The sequence below is a fragment of the Crotalus tigris genome, unplaced genomic scaffold (assembly GCF_016545835.1).
Source record: "Crotalus tigris isolate CLP2741 ecotype Arizona unplaced genomic scaffold, ASM1654583v1 scf7180000019692.1526454, whole genome shotgun sequence".
NCBI lineage: Eukaryota > Metazoa > Chordata > Lepidosauria > Squamata > Viperidae > Crotalus > Crotalus tigris.
The window spans coordinates 499,516-515,257 of NW_024097664.1; the positions used below are offsets into that span (position 1 = coordinate 499,516).

The window sequence follows — 15,742 nt, forward strand, 5'->3', positions numbered from 1 at the left end:
TGTAGCTTAGGGTTGAAATGAGGAATTCTTGGTGCTCTCTAAGCTTGATTGTTTTTTTAACACTGATGATGCTACCTAGTTTGGGTAATGAAACGTCTGCAAGAAAACAAGCAAGCTCAGAGAGCACCAGGCACCCATCTCATTTTACAATATCATTTAAAACCTGTGGACATCTTTAAAGGACTAGCTGTATTATGGAATGCAGTCCTTAATACTCAAGGCGCTGCCTCTGTGTTTATTTATTTCCTTGGCTCTCTTCCCCGCCAAATTGGGGCCCAGTCACAGGAGACTTGTGATGCAGAAAAGATTCAAAAAGGCAAGGCAGAGATGTCCCCCCCCCCCAGGGCGCACCTTCCTCTTCAGAGCCAGATTCCAGGCTGGAGTCCAGTTCTTCAATTCCCTCCGAGGGAACGACTAGGCCCAAACTCCTCTCCAGCTCTTCGATCTCCCGTCTGATTTTCTCTCGCTCCGCCTCGAGCTCCATTGCTGCGGCACCTGCAAACGAGGCAGAAAAGTCATATAAAAAGGGGCCACACATATTTCATATAGAGCAGGGGTGTCGAACTCAATTCCATTGAGGGCTGCATCAGCATTGTGGTTGCTGGGTGGGTGTGGCCGGGGTGGGTGCATCCTACTGGGTGGGCATGGATGGAGTGGGTGCAGCCTACTGGGTGGGCTCTACATCGTTCGAGTCAAGGGTGCCTGTGGGGGCCTGGGCAGGAGTGGGACAGATCTGAGGGTCTCTGGCAGAAGGGGGTGGGACCGGGGCAGGCGCCAAGGCATGGTCCATTTCTTCATTCCTCACAAAGGGTGACCTCTCCCCAGCAGGCACCCAGGGGGTGGGCCCGACACGGCAGGAGCTGGTTCCTCGCTGTTTCCAGACGGCCTTGTGGAGCTAAGACCGAATGCGTTTCAGCATAGATGGCCACCACAAAATTGTACATTGGCTCCCGGCTGGCCTGGGCCAGGGCCAAGGCAGTGGAGGCCGTTCCCTCACTGTTTCCAGGATGACTACGCGGGCCACGTGAAACAACTTCAGGGGCCGCATCCGGCCCCCGGGCCTTGTGTTTGACATGTCCGATACAGAATATAGAATATAATGAACTATAAAAGATGGAATGGAATAGGAATGGGACAGAATAGAAATTAGAATGGAACACAACAGAATGTGGAATGGAATAGAATAACAGAGTTGGAAGGGGCCTTGGAGGTCTTCTAGTCCAACCCCCTGCTCAGGCAGGAGAACCTACACCAGGGGTAGTCAACCTTGGCTCTTTTATGACTCGTGGACTTCAACTCCCAGAATTCCTGAGCCAGCTTAGCTGAGCCAGCTTAGCTGGCTCAGGAATTCTGGGAGTTGAAGTCCACGAGTCATAAAAGAGCCAAGGTTGACTACCCCTGACCTACACCATCTGAGACATATGGCTGTCCAGTCTCTACGTAAAAACCTCCAGGGATGGAGCGCCCAAATTTCTGGTGGCAAGCCGTTCCACTGGTTAACTGTCCTCACTGTCAGAGTTTCTCCTTAATTCCAGGTTGCTTTTCTCCTGGATTAGTTCTTGATTCCATCCCTCCGTTAATGCAACCTAGAACTGTGTTGGCTTTTTGGGCAGCTGCAGCACACGGCTGGCTCCTAGTTATGCACTGATTTATTAAATTTGTCGCCCATCTCACCGTCCAAAGCCATTCTGGGCGGCTCTTCAGGCAGCAGTGCTATGTGTTCAATGCTCTATTTTACACCTATTGCAGGTGCTCCTGACACGCATAAAGGAAGACCCGGGAATTAGCGCCACGCGTAAGAGAAAAGCACCCTCCAAACGTGCAACGTGGACACGGGAAAGGGGGGGGGTCTCGGGAGGCGCCGAGCTTCTCCTTTTAAAGAAAAGCCGCCCACCCCCTCCGGCTCTGCCGCGTTCACACAACCCATTGGCCGCTGCGGGGCTGGGTCTTGACTCGCGTGTGTGAACCCGGCCCATGCTAGGCTGGCTCAAAAAATCGCAGCTAAGCAAGCCGTGGCTTCCCGTGGGCCTAGCTCCTCGTCCCGAAAGAGGCCGCCCCAGCCCGACCGACGACGCGGGCCTCACCTGCTCAAAGCCGCCGCCGGGCGCCGAGGCACCGCTTGCAACCCTCAGCCGGAAGCGGGGAACATGCCGGGTGACGGACCAGGAAGTGACGTCACGCACGGCCTACAACAACCTTTTCAGACTCTGGAAAGAGAAAGCCACGCCTACTTCCCCTCTAGAGGCCAACGATCGCCCAAGCTCCGCCTTCCCGCCCAAGCGTTGGCCAACCCGCTGTTCGCTTTCTTTTCGGGGCTTTGCCAATCTCCGGCCGCGGATCACCTGCCCGGCGCCATCCAAGAGCGGCGCAAAACGAGAGAGGGGGAGGCTTGGAGTAGGTGCACGTGATGTCTTGGGACCAGCCAATCAGGAGGAAAAGAAACGGGAGGGGGTGTGTCCTACGAGTGGCGGTAGCCAATGAACGCAATCGGCCCGGGGCGTTCGTACAAAGAGCCGTTCAGTTTGCACTAGCTCACTGTTTCTCAACCTTGACAATTTTAAGGCATGTGGACTTCAACTCCCAGAATTCCACAGCCAGCATTGCTAGCTGTGGAATTCTGGGAGTTGAAGTCCACATGCCTTAAAATTGTCAAGGTTGAGAAACACTGCGACTAGCTCCTGCAGCTGTCGCCCGCAGTAGCGTAGAAGGTACTGAACTGTGGTGCGGAGGCTCCGCTTTCAAGGCCAGCCTCTTCGGCCTCCTTAGATGATGCGGAGCGAACCAGCCTACCTCGCAGGGTTGTTAGGGAGAAAATAGTAGGAGCGCTGCTTCCAGTATTTGAGAGGCTTCCACAAAGAGGAGGGGGTCAACTTAGTTTCAAAGCACCAGAGGGCAGGACGAGAAGCAACGGATGAAAAGTAACCAAGGAGAGAAGCAACCTGGAGTTAAGGAGAAACTTCCTGACAGAACAATTAACCAGTGGAACAGCTTGCCACCAGAAATTGTGGATCTGGACAGCCACTTGTCTGAAACAATTAACCAGTGGAACAACCTGCCTCCAGAAGTGGTGAATGTTCCAACACTGCAAGTTTTTAAGAAGAGACTGGACAGCCATTTGTCTCAAATGGCATAGGGTTTCCTGCCTGAGCAGGGGGTTGGACTAGATGACCTCCAAGGTCCCTTCCAACTTTATTATTATTATTAAACCTCCAGATTCTGATTCTGAATGGAAGGTGGCTTGCAAACTAAACAAGCACGTTCAGCCTATCCTTGCTCAATCCTGGTTTGTGGAAGGAAGCAGAGAACCACAAAGAAAATGGGCCCAGCACATTATTTCTTAATTTAATTCCAAGATTAATGTCTTTGGCACTACTCAATGGGTGCTGCTTAATTTTTTTTTTTTTTATCAGTTTCTTTCTGTGACTTTAGGTAACAACTCTGGATCATCCACACATCCACAACCTTCAAAAATGCTCCAATTGTGTAAATCCTTCCTTTAGCTCTGCTCAACCACTACTATGAACGGGAAAAGGGGTGCATTTTATATAGGTGTCATATTTATGTGGCTGCCCATCTTACAAAAACACGACTCTGAACAGTATATAACAGAAAACCAAATATATAACGGTACTCATAAGCATAAAACTATAAAAATACATTTATGTGTATTCTCATCACAGGCAGATGGAAACTTCTGCCAAAAAAAGGTCAGAATAGTATCTAATCCTTCCAGAACAGGTAACTCATCCTTAAAGCAGAGGCATTTGCTTACAGACTTTTTCATGATTGAAAAAAACAAAAACATAAGCCAAACCAAACTCCATACTTGCAGTTTCATTTTAATTTAAAAAATAATACTATTACAAAAACCTGGAGAAATTAAAAAGCTTCAAAACTGTATATTCAGAAGGTTAAATCTTGGGATACTTTGCTATGCAAACGGTTCCATCGCACCTGTACAACAGCTGGTTTTCAAGAAACGTGATTTCTACCAAGAAGACAGTTTTAATAATAATAACAATATCTGTGCGCGCGAGGACAGCTCGGGCTGGCAGCCAAGTTAAATAAGAAATATATTCCTGACTAGACTTTTAAAGCAATCTCTAAATGAGCAACCAGCCAGTGAAGTGTGAAAATATTTGGTTATCTTTGCACATTATGAAATAACTTTCCGTTGATCAATCCAGAGGTTAATAACTCAAGAGCTGCAACTTTCTTAACAGTCTCAGAAGTTAAAGATCACAGCACAAAGCCATTGAAAAATCCAGCTTCCAATCTTAGTTTTCTCCAAGAATGAGAGGTAATAAATAGATTCTCAGGGGGTTCCTTGTGATGGTATCTCAGATATTTTGTCTAAAGACTTCAGAAGGTCAGCTACAAGCTGCAGTTCTTCTGCACCAGAAACCAGCTGCCTAGAAGGAATGTAAGATGGGGATAAGTGCCCTGGTGACAGCTACGTTGCTACCTGCAGTGAGTCAGGCAGACCCAATTTATTCAATTCTATATTCTCTTACACCCTGCTCTTTCTGTGGTGGTCCCTAGCACCTACTATTTTGGAGTAGCTAATTTAATTTATCCTCCATTTTCCCTCCTCCCCAAAGCAAACAACAAATCCTATCTCTTGTTTGAGGTCACAACCATACCCTCTTGGCCTCGGAGGCCCAGCTTCCATGGCACAAGCATACACACACAAATGTGAATCACCCCAAGGTTTTCTGCTCTGACCTTGTTTTCCAGCCATTACAAGATTAAGGTTTGGGAATTCAAGTGTCTGGTTCAGAATAAATGTTACCGATCTGTACACCCCTTTGTAAATAAATGCATCTGAATGGTGTTTTAGCAGCTGGGTGGCTAAATTCAATAAGCTGGATGCACGGATTGTAAAGCCCACATTATTTTCCTTAGCTATAAACGGTGACATTTATCTTATAATCAATATTATTAGGAAGTATGCTGCACAGCTACCACATTGAAGCCCAAGGGCAGAATTTAACCTTGCTACATGTAGTAAGTTGGAAGTGTTTTGAAGACACTTAAAAAAAAAAAATCAGCAGGAATTAACATACTAGCACCTGGGAAAGGCCTACTCATCATACTATTTCACTATTTAGACTTTAGCAATTTGTTTAAATTCCGGGACCATTTTTTTAAAAAAGGCATCCACTTTTCATTGGAACAGAAAGGTTGTTTATATCCCATCTTTATAATTTTTTTAAGCAACTCAAAGCGGGGAACATGTGTAATTTCTCCTTACAACAACCCTGTGAGGTGAATTGGGCTGGGAAAAGGACTGGCCCAAGCTCACCCAGCTAGCTTTCATGGCTAAGGTGGGATATACTATAAACCCTCAAGTTGGCTAGTTGTATATGCGCCACTGAATTCTAATGAAATTTTCTTTTTCAGCCCTGATTAAACTGTGGCTTGTTCAGCAAAGCTTAGCGCCGTGTACGAATTCAGTGTTTCCATCTGCTTCATCTACTCAAGACTTACTTAATTGACGATTTAGATCTTGTTATCACAGCAAGAAGATTCTGCAAGGCAACATCTGCATTTTGCTTGACTACGGCCAGGCTTTCTAGATGGCCAGACCTTAAGGCCTGGTTCTCCAATTTGTAGTTTTCCAACTGAACCTTCATGGAAACAAAGAAGCTTTCATTAGTTGCTGACTTCCCAAACGTTGCTTTTTCAGCCCTGGGGTTTTCAAAGTGTGACGTGAGCTAAGGATATTTCTGGTGGAACATTCAAGGTCCAAGAAAGTCCTCCAAGTAGATTTGTGTAGGATCAGCTTACTTCTTTATATCTTTATTTTAGAAAGCCATTTTAAAAAAAACACTAATAATAATCAGCATTTAGTTACAGGAAAGGTTGCTTTGCAGGGCGTACCCTTCCACCCCACTGACTTTTCAAATAGGAACTATCTGTCCTTACAAGGCCTGTAGAAAGTACGTTTTCCCACCAGCATCGAGTCAAGATCAGCTCAGAACTCACAGATCCATAGCCAGCTAGAACCACGGTTCCAGAAGCTGGCGCAGCTGCTAGTTTTAGATCCCTAGCTGTCTTGGGAAGAAACAGGGCAGAGGGGAGCAGTTAGAGGCTGTGCACCTCAACCTCAGAAGCTCTTCTGATCAAGCAAGGACAACATGCTTCACTGGTGGGACTCTGCACAATCTGCTGTGTGTGAAATCTAGGATTACCTGCTCCAATACAGGCAGGGCTCAAATTACAACCAGTTGCTTAATGACCGTTCAAATTGATGGTGGCCACAGGATGGGTGCTTTATGCCCCATAAAGTACCCCTGGCCATTAGAAATGGCCATTCTGTCCTCCCACCCCGTGACTGTAGGTCAGCTACCTTGCAGCCCATCAACTACGACCAGTTGCAGTGTTCCCCAGTCATGTGAATGCAATTCATGATGGGTTTTGCCAGTTTCCAGCAAAAAAAAAAAAAAAAAGCTATCTGAATGACCAGTGTTCACTTGGTGGCAGCATTTACTTAACTGCCACAAAAAAATGTCAGAGAAACACTTTCAGTCACATGGGTGCCTTGACTTATGACCAGATTTCAGTTGTAAGTCAAGGACTCTGTGTGTCAGAATCCAGTTATATTTCCTTTCTATTTATCTCCTCTGATCTAAAAACAATTCTCACCCTTCCTTGGATTCTGCCATACTCCCAAGGGGGAGGGGGGATATGCATGCGGGCTTATTGCTTTCACTTCCTCTATTCACTACAAAGTAACCTTTTGTTTATTCGCCTTCGGGTCTGCTAACCATTACAGTGTAACAAATTTCCTCCTATACTATGCACCCCTCTGAACTTCTCTCTACCGGGCAGCTAGGAAAAGGTGTGTGTGGGGGGGGGAAGAGATACAAACATTCGGGACCTGGCTTATTTCTCCGGTCTCAAAAGGAGGTGTGAAGAGCTGTGGAATGATCGTGCACAAACGGAGCCAGACTGATGTTATCTTCCCTTTCCCATCGATGGACTTAACACCTAGGGATTGGCCGGTCTGAACCACCCGGATGAACTGTGGGGTGGGGTTTGCTTAGGGACACTTTAAAATAATCGATCTATAAGGGAACCCCTCAGATCCTGTCTATTATGCCTGCTATCAACTACTCTTAATAAAAGTTCCTGTTGGAAGAGATTGCTCCCAAGAGTTCTGCTTTCTTAAGATGGGGAATTGAAGTGGGTCCTTACACTGTGTTTTATCTCCCCCAAAATTCTTTCAGAATTTCTCTATCAGTCACACTGGTGGGAGGCCTCACTGTGTACCTGAAGGTGCAAGTTTTCCTGCTTCAGCTTGATGACGCTGTTTTCTGCTTTCATAGCCCGTTTCTGGAATAGAAAGCAGAGAAAGGTTTATTTGGGGGGGGGGGGGCTGCAGGCAAACACGACCCACAGTTCTTAATACTGGGAGAGAAGGACCACCACACAGGCAAAGAACAGATGGCTCCCCTATCATATCTTGGCGGGAGGATGAAAGAAGCACCCATCCATCTCGGAGCCCCAGAATGAGGCAGCAGGATCAGCTACTACCTTACCCAGACCTAACTTGATACCCAGCTCGTTCCCACGGCGCCCCAGACCCACCGTCATTAACTGGAGGTTCTCTTCCACTTGTTGCACCATAGCCTCCAACTCATGAGCCTCCTTCTCCTCTTTCCGTTTGTTCTTCTCTAAAGTCCTTTCCAGATGCCTTATTCTAGTGGAGAGAAGGAACGAGTCCATTTTGGTCTCTAGCCTGCAGCCAAGTCTGGCGAATTCTGCCCTCCATGGTCCCCCGGGAGCACAAGATGAGCAAGGGCGCCTGTGAAGACACAGGGCCCCGAACAGAGGCAAAGCAATCAGCTGGCCAGAGCAATGGTCTTTTAAATCACTGCCAACGTTCGCTCAAAAGCTCCCACATTTGCTGGCACGAGTTCAAACAAAAAACAGCCAGGGAAGTTTACACTGTTCTTAAAGCAAGACAGATAACAAGAAAACGTAGAATCCTTTTAACTCTCAGCTTGCCTGTGAACTGCAAACTGCAAGGAGAGATCAAGAAGGTAGTCCGTGGTCATCTAGCAGGAAACAAATTGGTCCAGAATACAAAGTGTCCAGGTTACAAGAGCACACTCTCTCAAGATTTCACGTTTGTTCCCGGCAAATGCCCCACCCGACAGCGTCACCTTAAATCCTACTCCCCAGGTGTGCCTTGTGGAATGGGGCGGGACGCTCTCCTCCCGAGCAAGTGAGCCTGCCTGCGTTGTTCCCTCCTCTGCTCTCCTTGTTCTAGGATTAGGTGGGAAGGGGCCTTGCTCCTTGCCTGAACTCTGCCTTCTCTGTTCCAAACATAAAGGGCCCTGGCCTGCCTCAGCCTGCTCCTCCCTACAGTTCTCCGAAGCCACAGACACCCCTTCCTGGGCTTCAACAGGGAACTCCATGTCTTCCTCGGAGTCAGGCTCCGACGGAGGCATAACAGCGCCTTTTAAAGCAGGTTTGCTAACTCATACGTTAAGTCAGTGGTTCTCAACCTTTTTAATGCCGCGACCCCCAACTGGTGGTAAGTCGAGGACTACTCAATCGGTCGTAAGTCGAGGACTACTCAACTGGTGCAGCACCGTTTGCAGAATGGGACTTTTGGCGGGCTCAGCAGGGCAGAAACAGCCTGGACAATTCCTATTGGCTTTGGAAATCCAATAGAATTAGACTCTATTCAAAAGCCAATAGAGTAGCACAGCTAAGGAAAAGGGGGAAAAAATGGCGGACTGCGTTGTTTGGCGGCCCCCGTCAAATGGTCGTTTGACCCCAAATGGGGTCCCGACCCACAGGTTGAGAACCACAGTGTTAAGTAAACCCTTTGCTACCTTGTCAGAACCTGGAACTTTATGTCCCCCGAGATAACTTACGTAAACAAACATTTTAGGTTACTGAACTTGGAAGGAGCCATTCAATCCTATCCCCCGTTCAGCAAGGAATCCTAAAAAAAGCCTCCATAATCATCGTGTTTGACTGCTAGTCTTGTAAAGAAGATTTGACTTGATTTGACGTTATGGCTCACCTCTGCAGCAAGGAAGAGCCCAACAGCTGCCTGGCTGCATTGTAGAAATGGTTCCACCAGGAAAAGGTTTTTTTTTTTTAACATCAAACAATCTGCCTTCATGTGACTTCAGGACATTTTTCTGTTACCCGCCCTCTGGAACGGCCACATCTTCACAGATATTTAGAGTGCTATGGGAGCCCATCTTTTATTTCTTAGGATTAAATGTACTTTCTTGATTCAGGGGGTTCAGGTCAAGAGAACTAACCAATTAGAGCAGTGGTGGCGAACCTATGGCACAGGTGCCAGAGGTGGCACTCAGAGCTCTCTCTATGGGCACCCGCGCCGTCGCCCCAATCCTAGGCCTTCAGCTCAGTTTTATAAAACCTTTTTGCTTTAGGTCTCCGCCGTTGTGTGTAAAAAGAAAAGATTCAATCAATCAGTCAATTTCAACTTCTCACGGGAAAAAAAAAGATCTTGCAAAGTTGGAATCGATTGATTGAACTTTTTAGTCCCAGTCTGCTGTTACCACCGTAGCCACACCCACCCAATGAGCCACACCCACCCAATAAGCCACACCCACCCGGCACCCGACGACGCATAAGTGGGTTTGGGTTGCAGTTTGAGCATTCAGTCTCTAAAAGGTTCGCCATCACTGAATTAGAGGTTTTATTTTTCTACAAATCTTAATTTTATACTCACCTTTCTGCCTGAGAGTCAGAAATAGCTTGAATTTGGCTGAGGGTACTTCTGAACTTGGAATTTTCTTCTTTCAGCTATATATATATAAAAAAAGATTCAGACGCTGAAGGAGTTGGACATCCTGGAAAGAAACTGTTCAAAAGTGGCAATTGCATGCATAGGCAACAAGACAGAAAATCAGTCCGACGTCACAATTAAGGACAATTTGCTAAAAAGGTGAAAATATCTTACCTTTGGCTGGGATACACAAAGAAAGTTCTGCGAGTGTTTCTCGCAAAGTGCCTAGCAAACCTTGCGATGCTTCAAAATCTGTGTGATGCTGCATTTCTATATTCTACGCCACAACCAGAAAGGGGGGGAAAAAACCACCCCAAATTTCCCAGACCACGAAAAGCACACCCAGGTCACCAGCCTGCCCATTCAGCCACATGAAAGAAATTACAACGAAGGTTTGTTAAGGATGGAATCCCGAGCTTTCTGATGGGAAGGAGATTTTGAATGCCTCCCGATGATCAAGAGAGAAACTTGGATATGAAACAGGATGAGATAAACCTTTGGAACGAAATGGGGATTCCCCTCATTTGGGACCCGTATTTGGAAGTTGGAAAACAAATCGTGGGCACCCACACAGAACAGCCATTTTTGCTGTTTTGAACAAAATATTGGCAGGCAGCAAAAGTTTTTACTTTTTTTCAGAATAGCTGATGGGTCTCTGGTCCAGAAAATTGCTACTGGTCAGCCAAGCTATCCAGTGGACACTCAGGAGACTTAATACAGTGGTTCTCCACCTGTGGGTCGGGACCCCATTTGGGGTCGAACGACCATTTCACGAGGGTCGCCAAACAACGCAGTCCGCCATTTTTTCCCCCCTTTTCCTTAGCTGTGCTACTTCCTTTTATTCTATTGGCTTTTGAAAGCCAATAAAATAGACTCTCTTGAATAGACTCTAATTCTATTGGCTTTCAAAAGCCAATAGGAATTGTCCAGGCTGTCTCTGCCCTGCTGAGCCTGCCAAAAGTCCCATTCTGCAAACGGTGCTGCACCAGTTGAGTAGTCCTCGACTTACGACCGGTTGAGTAGTCCTCGACTTACGACCGGTTGGGGGGGGGGGTGTCGCGGCATTAAAAAGGTTGAGAACCACTGCTTTAGGCTAATTGCTCCCGGATAGCTCAACCCACTTCACAAGATTGTTGTTGCGGAGGCAAACACGAAGGGGAGAATACGTGCTACCTTAGAGGAAGAAAGGAAAGATACACACGGAGCAAAATTCCGTTTGCTAGGAATGTAGCCTTGTTGTCTTGGAGAAGTGAGGAGAGAGAAGAGCTTCCCAAGAGAGACACCAACACTCACTTCTTGGTAACGCAGCTGCAAGAGTCGGCAAAGGCCATCTTCTGGGGACATCCCACCGCTTAGCGAGCTTTGGTCGCCCTTCCCAAGACAGCTGCAGGAGATGTGGTCATTTCCTCCCAGCTGGTCCGGGGAGAAGGTCTGCAGCTCTGAGAGATTGCAAGAGAAGGAGTTTAAAGGGCTGCTGCTAAGCGAGGCGCTGGGGGCTCTGACCAGGTGGGCTTCTTCGACGGCCGAGGGCTGATACGAGCCGCTCCAGTCGTCCTCATCTTCTTGCAGCAAGGAGTCCAAAGCAGTTGGGTCTTCAAAAAACGGCTCTCGCAAGTCCTTGTTCGACCCCAGCGACTCGGCCAAGAAGGAGCTCTCATCCAGAAGGAAGCAGGACCTCAGCGATCCCTGCAAGCGAAGCAAAAAGTTTGGGATTTTGACCACCTCACGCTGAGACCAAAGGGCCTTCCTGCTCCAAACTGGCAGACAGAATCCCTCTACCTCAGGGGTAGGCAACCTCAGCTCTTTTGTGACTGGTGGACTTCAACTCCCAGAATTCCTGAGCCAGCCATGCTGAGGGGAAAGGGAGAGATTTCCAAGCTGAGCCGTGCTGCCTCAGGAATTCCGGGAGTTGAAGTCCACGAGCCATGAAGCGGCCTAGGCCTAGCCAGAGGTAGGCAACCTCGGCTCTTTTGTGACTGGTGGACTTCAACTCCCAGAATTCCTGAGCCAGCATGGGGGGAACTATGGCCCCTTCATGGCTGGTGGACTTCAACTCCCAGAATTCCTGAGCCAGCATGGCTCAGCTTGGAAACCTCTCCCTGTCCCCTCAGTATGGCTGGCTCAGGAATTCTGGGAGTTGGTCCACAAGTCATAAAACAGCCAAGGTTGCCCACTCCTGATCTAAACTTATCAAATCATGATCTAGATTAGGGGTGGGGAACCTTGGCTCTTTTATAACTTGTGGACTTCAACTCCCAGAATTCCTGAGCCAGCATGGCTCAACTTGGAAACCTCCCTTTCCCCTCAGCATGGCTGTCTGAGGAATTCTGGGAGTTGAAGTCCACCAGTCACTAAAGAGCCGAGGTTGCCTAACCTTGCTCTAGCAGAAGCTGTAGCTTTCCAAAAATCCCCTCAAAGGCCACAACCGCTCATTTCTTGACAATAAGGAGTTGCGTCAGAGGTCTTCAAAGGATGGGAGGGAAGCCAGGAGGCCACAGACCAGGGGTGGGCAACGAGCTACCTTCTGGAGACTCAAACTGCCAAACTGCCCTCACTCAGCAGAAGTAGCCTGCAGTGCTGCACTCTTAACCACTGCACCACCAAAACCACTGAAAGCAATTAAAAGCATAAACACAAAATAGAGTAATCAATAACTGAGACAAACATTTTGCAGATTTCTCAGGATTCCATGGCCTAATGGCAATCCCACCTCTTCAGGCCCTCTAAAAGGCAAACAGGCATCAAGGAGACTCTGCAGCCCAGCCACATTTCTGCCCCAGCTCAAGAACTTCAGAAATTTCCTCAAATAATAAGCTATCCCAACTGCTTGGGCTTGGCCCAACTCCTTAGAGAACAGCTGCTCTGTGAAAGCACATTAATCAGCACAGAAAACGGCTATTATTCATATTGTGATGCTGTGTTTTTTAAAGGTCTCCCCTGCCCTTCTACAGCAGCCAGAGGCAGGCAATTAATAATAATAATAATAATAATAATAATAATAATACAACATAACAACCCAATTGTCGATAAGAAAAACAAAAAAGTCTGGATAGTGGACGTGGCAGTGCCTGGAGATAGCAGAATAGACGAGAAAGAACTGGAGAAGATAACAAAATACAAAGACCTACAAATAGAAATAGAAAGGCTGTGGCAAAAGCAAGCAAGGGTAGTACCAATAGTCATAGGCTCCTTGGGTGCAATCCCAAAACAACTGGAGCACCACTTGAACACCATTGGCATTGACAAATTCGCTATTAGTCAATTGCAAAAGGCGGCCTTACTAGGAACTGCTTCCATCCTGCCACGATATCTGTAATACCATCAAACATCCACATCTGCCTATCCCAGGTCCTTGGTAAAGACTCAATAGGTAGACAAAAATGCCAAATCCAGTCTGAACATCTGGCTGACTGTGCGACAATCCATAATAATAATAATAATAATGATGATGATGATGATGATAAAGTTGGAAGGGACCTTAGAGGTCATCTAGTCCTACCCCCTGCTCAGGCAGGAAACCCTACACCATTTCGGACAAATGGCTGTCCAGTCTCTTCTTAAAAACTTCCAGTGTTGGAGCATTCACCGTTTCTAGAGGCAGGTTGTTCCACTGGTTAATTGTTCTAACTGTCAGGAAATGTCTCCTTAGTTCCAGGTTGCTTCTCTCCTTGATGAGTTTCCATCCGTTGCTTCTTGTCCTGCCTTCACGCATCTTGGAAAATAGCTTGACTCCCTCTTCTTTGGGGCAGCCCCTGAGATATTGGAAGACTGCTATCATGTTCCCCCTCTGCCGGTTTTCTCCCTCTAGGAAAGCAGCGGTCCCCAAATCAATTTTGCATTGATTAGTTTTTTAATTGATTGATCAGCATTCAAGACTTCCCTCTTCCCAAATGATTCTAGCCCTCCAGCAAAATCCTTCCTGCTTCTTAGCCCAGGTGAATTGCTCTGAGGAAAGCGGCGTCAGGATGGAGGGTGCTTGTAGAGGGGAAAGCCCACCCACTCCTTTTCCTGCCCCCCCCAAAACCCCAACCTCTCTCCACCCTCTCACCTGGGGGCTGCTGGTCTTGGTGCCCCCATGCGAGGAGGCGGCTGTAGCCTCCTTCTGCTCCTGGCTCCTCACAAACGCCTTGAAGGAGAAGGGGTTGGCCCCCTCCCCAGGGTTGCCAGGCAGCCCACCTGCCAGAGGAGAGAAAACAAGTGAAAAAGGACAGATGGGCCTCTATATTTCTCCCCCCCCCAAAGAGCCGAGGTGGCACAGCAGTTAGAGTGCAGTATTACAGGCCACTTTAGCTGACTGTGTTCAGCAGGTCAGCGGTTCAAATCTCATCGGCTCAAGGTTGACTCAGCCTTCCATCCTTCCGGGGTAGGTAAAATGAGGACCCAGATTGTTGGGGGCACTGTAAATATATATATATATATATATATATATATATGTATGTATGTATGTATGTATGTATGTATGTATGTATATATGTGTGTGTGTGTGTGTGTGTGTGTGTGTATATATATATATATACACATACACACACACATTGCTTACTGGTGTACACCGCTTAGAGAGTGCTTGCACTTAAAGCGGTATATAAGTCTCATAAATAAATAAATAAATATATACATTGCTTACTGGTGTACACCGCTTAGAGAGTGCTTGCACTTAAAAGCGGTATATAAGTCTCATAAATAATAATAATAATAATAATAATAATAATAATTTGGCCCTCCATTAACTGGGTTTGGCAATTCACCAGTCCTTAAAAGTCAAGGCGGTAAACACCTCCCCTTCTGCAGGCAAAAAAAAAAAAAAACTCTGGACGTGCTCAGAGGCACTTTCCTTCTCGGCTCTATTGCAGAAAACGGGGACTGCGCGCACACACACACACACACAAACACACACACAGCGCCATTGATGGCCACCACCAATCCCAGCGACACACCAGCCTACAGACTCTGGGTGGGAATCATGGGACCTGGAATCCTGGGAGGGGGGGCTGTTTCAGAGAGACGCCGGCCTTCTTTCTGCAGGCCGGCCTCCCCAGCCAGCCCATCGCTCCCCGGCCTGGCGAGCGACCCTGCGCTCCAGCGGGCCGGTTTCGGGAGGGAGAACGAGGCAGCGTCCCGAAGGAAGTCACCGCCCAGCCAGCCAGAAAACACTCTGCACGTGCTCAGAGGCAGTGGCCCTGCAGGCCTTTCTTACCGGCCGGGCCTGCCCAGGGAGGCTCCAGCCTCTCCCCGAGGACGGCGCCCGGCGGGAGGGCGCTGCGCCCGGCCATGGGCCGCGGGAGACGGCCGAGACTCGCCTCCTCCCTTCTTCCTCCTCCGCCGCCGCCGCCGGAGGAGCGGACTTCCGGAAGCGCGTGGGCGGGGCCTCGGCACCACGCCCCCCCCTCGCGCCGCAGAGCTACGAAACCGCAAGAGTCGCCCGCGGAGAACCTTCCCTTTCTCAGCAGGGAATTTAACCCGAAGCCGCCCAGAGCTGGAAGGGACCTTGGAGGTCTTCTAGTCCAGCCCCCTGCTCAAGCAGGAGAGCCTACACCGTTTTCGACAAGCGGCTGTCCAGTACCTTTATTGCACCTTGCACCTCTGGTTTAGATGGACTGAGTTTAATGTTAGGGTAAACAAAAAATGGTATAAGACAGGTTCTCCTACTTGAACAGGGAGCTGGACTAGAAGACCTCCAAGGTCCCTTCCAGATTCTATTCTATTCCTATTCCTTCTATTCTACTCTACTCTACTCTACTTCCTAGGGCAGGGGTAGGCAACCTTGGCTCTTTTATGACTCGTGGACTTCAACTCCCAGAATTCCCGAGCCAGCATGGCTCAGCTTGGAAACCTCTCCCTGTCCCCTCAGCATGGCTGGCTCAGGAATTCTGGGAGTTGAAGTCCACCAGTCATAAAAGAGGCAAGGTTGCCTACCCCTGGTCTAGGCCTAGGCCGCTTTATGACTCGTAGACTTCAACTCCC

At 48.1% G+C, this 15,742-nt stretch overlaps 4 protein-coding genes across 5 annotated transcripts in view; 1 reads left to right on the plus strand and 3 right to left on the minus strand.

Moving 5' to 3' along the window:
- The window catches only part of SNAPC4 (small nuclear RNA activating complex polypeptide 4), a 30,730-nt gene extending 28,383 nt beyond the window's left edge, over positions 1-2,347 (minus strand). For both annotated transcript variants that reach the window (XM_039364161.1, XM_039364160.1), the window contains exons 1-2: positions 2,085-2,347; positions 352-495 (exon numbers count right to left, since the gene is read on the minus strand). In XM_039364161.1, coding sequence (XP_039220095.1) covers positions 352-484 — 133 coding nt within the window. In that variant the 5' untranslated portion in view covers positions 485-495; positions 2,085-2,347. The remainder of the gene's footprint in view (positions 1-351; positions 496-2,084) is intronic.
- LOC120317510 (zinc finger protein 501-like) overlaps positions 1-15,742 on the minus strand; it is a 661,069-nt gene that overhangs the window by 70,489 nt on the left and 574,838 nt on the right. The gene's annotated exons all lie outside the window — the stretch shown is intronic.
- LOC120317520 (gastrula zinc finger protein XlCGF26.1-like) overlaps positions 1-15,742 on the plus strand; it is a 95,914-nt gene that overhangs the window by 46,112 nt on the left and 34,060 nt on the right. The window lies entirely within an intron of this gene.
- ENTR1 (endosome associated trafficking regulator 1) lies at positions 3,820-15,132 on the minus strand. Its single transcript, XM_039364196.1, has 8 exons — positions 14,976-15,132; positions 13,830-13,957; positions 11,075-11,467; positions 9,725-9,798; positions 7,594-7,705; positions 7,276-7,338; positions 5,491-5,630; positions 3,820-4,412 (listed from the first exon to the last, which is right to left on the minus strand). Exons 1-8 carry the CDS (start codon positions 15,049-15,051, stop codon positions 4,316-4,318), a joined length of 1,083 nt encoding a protein of 360 aa, XP_039220130.1. The 5' UTR covers positions 15,052-15,132; the 3' UTR covers positions 3,820-4,315.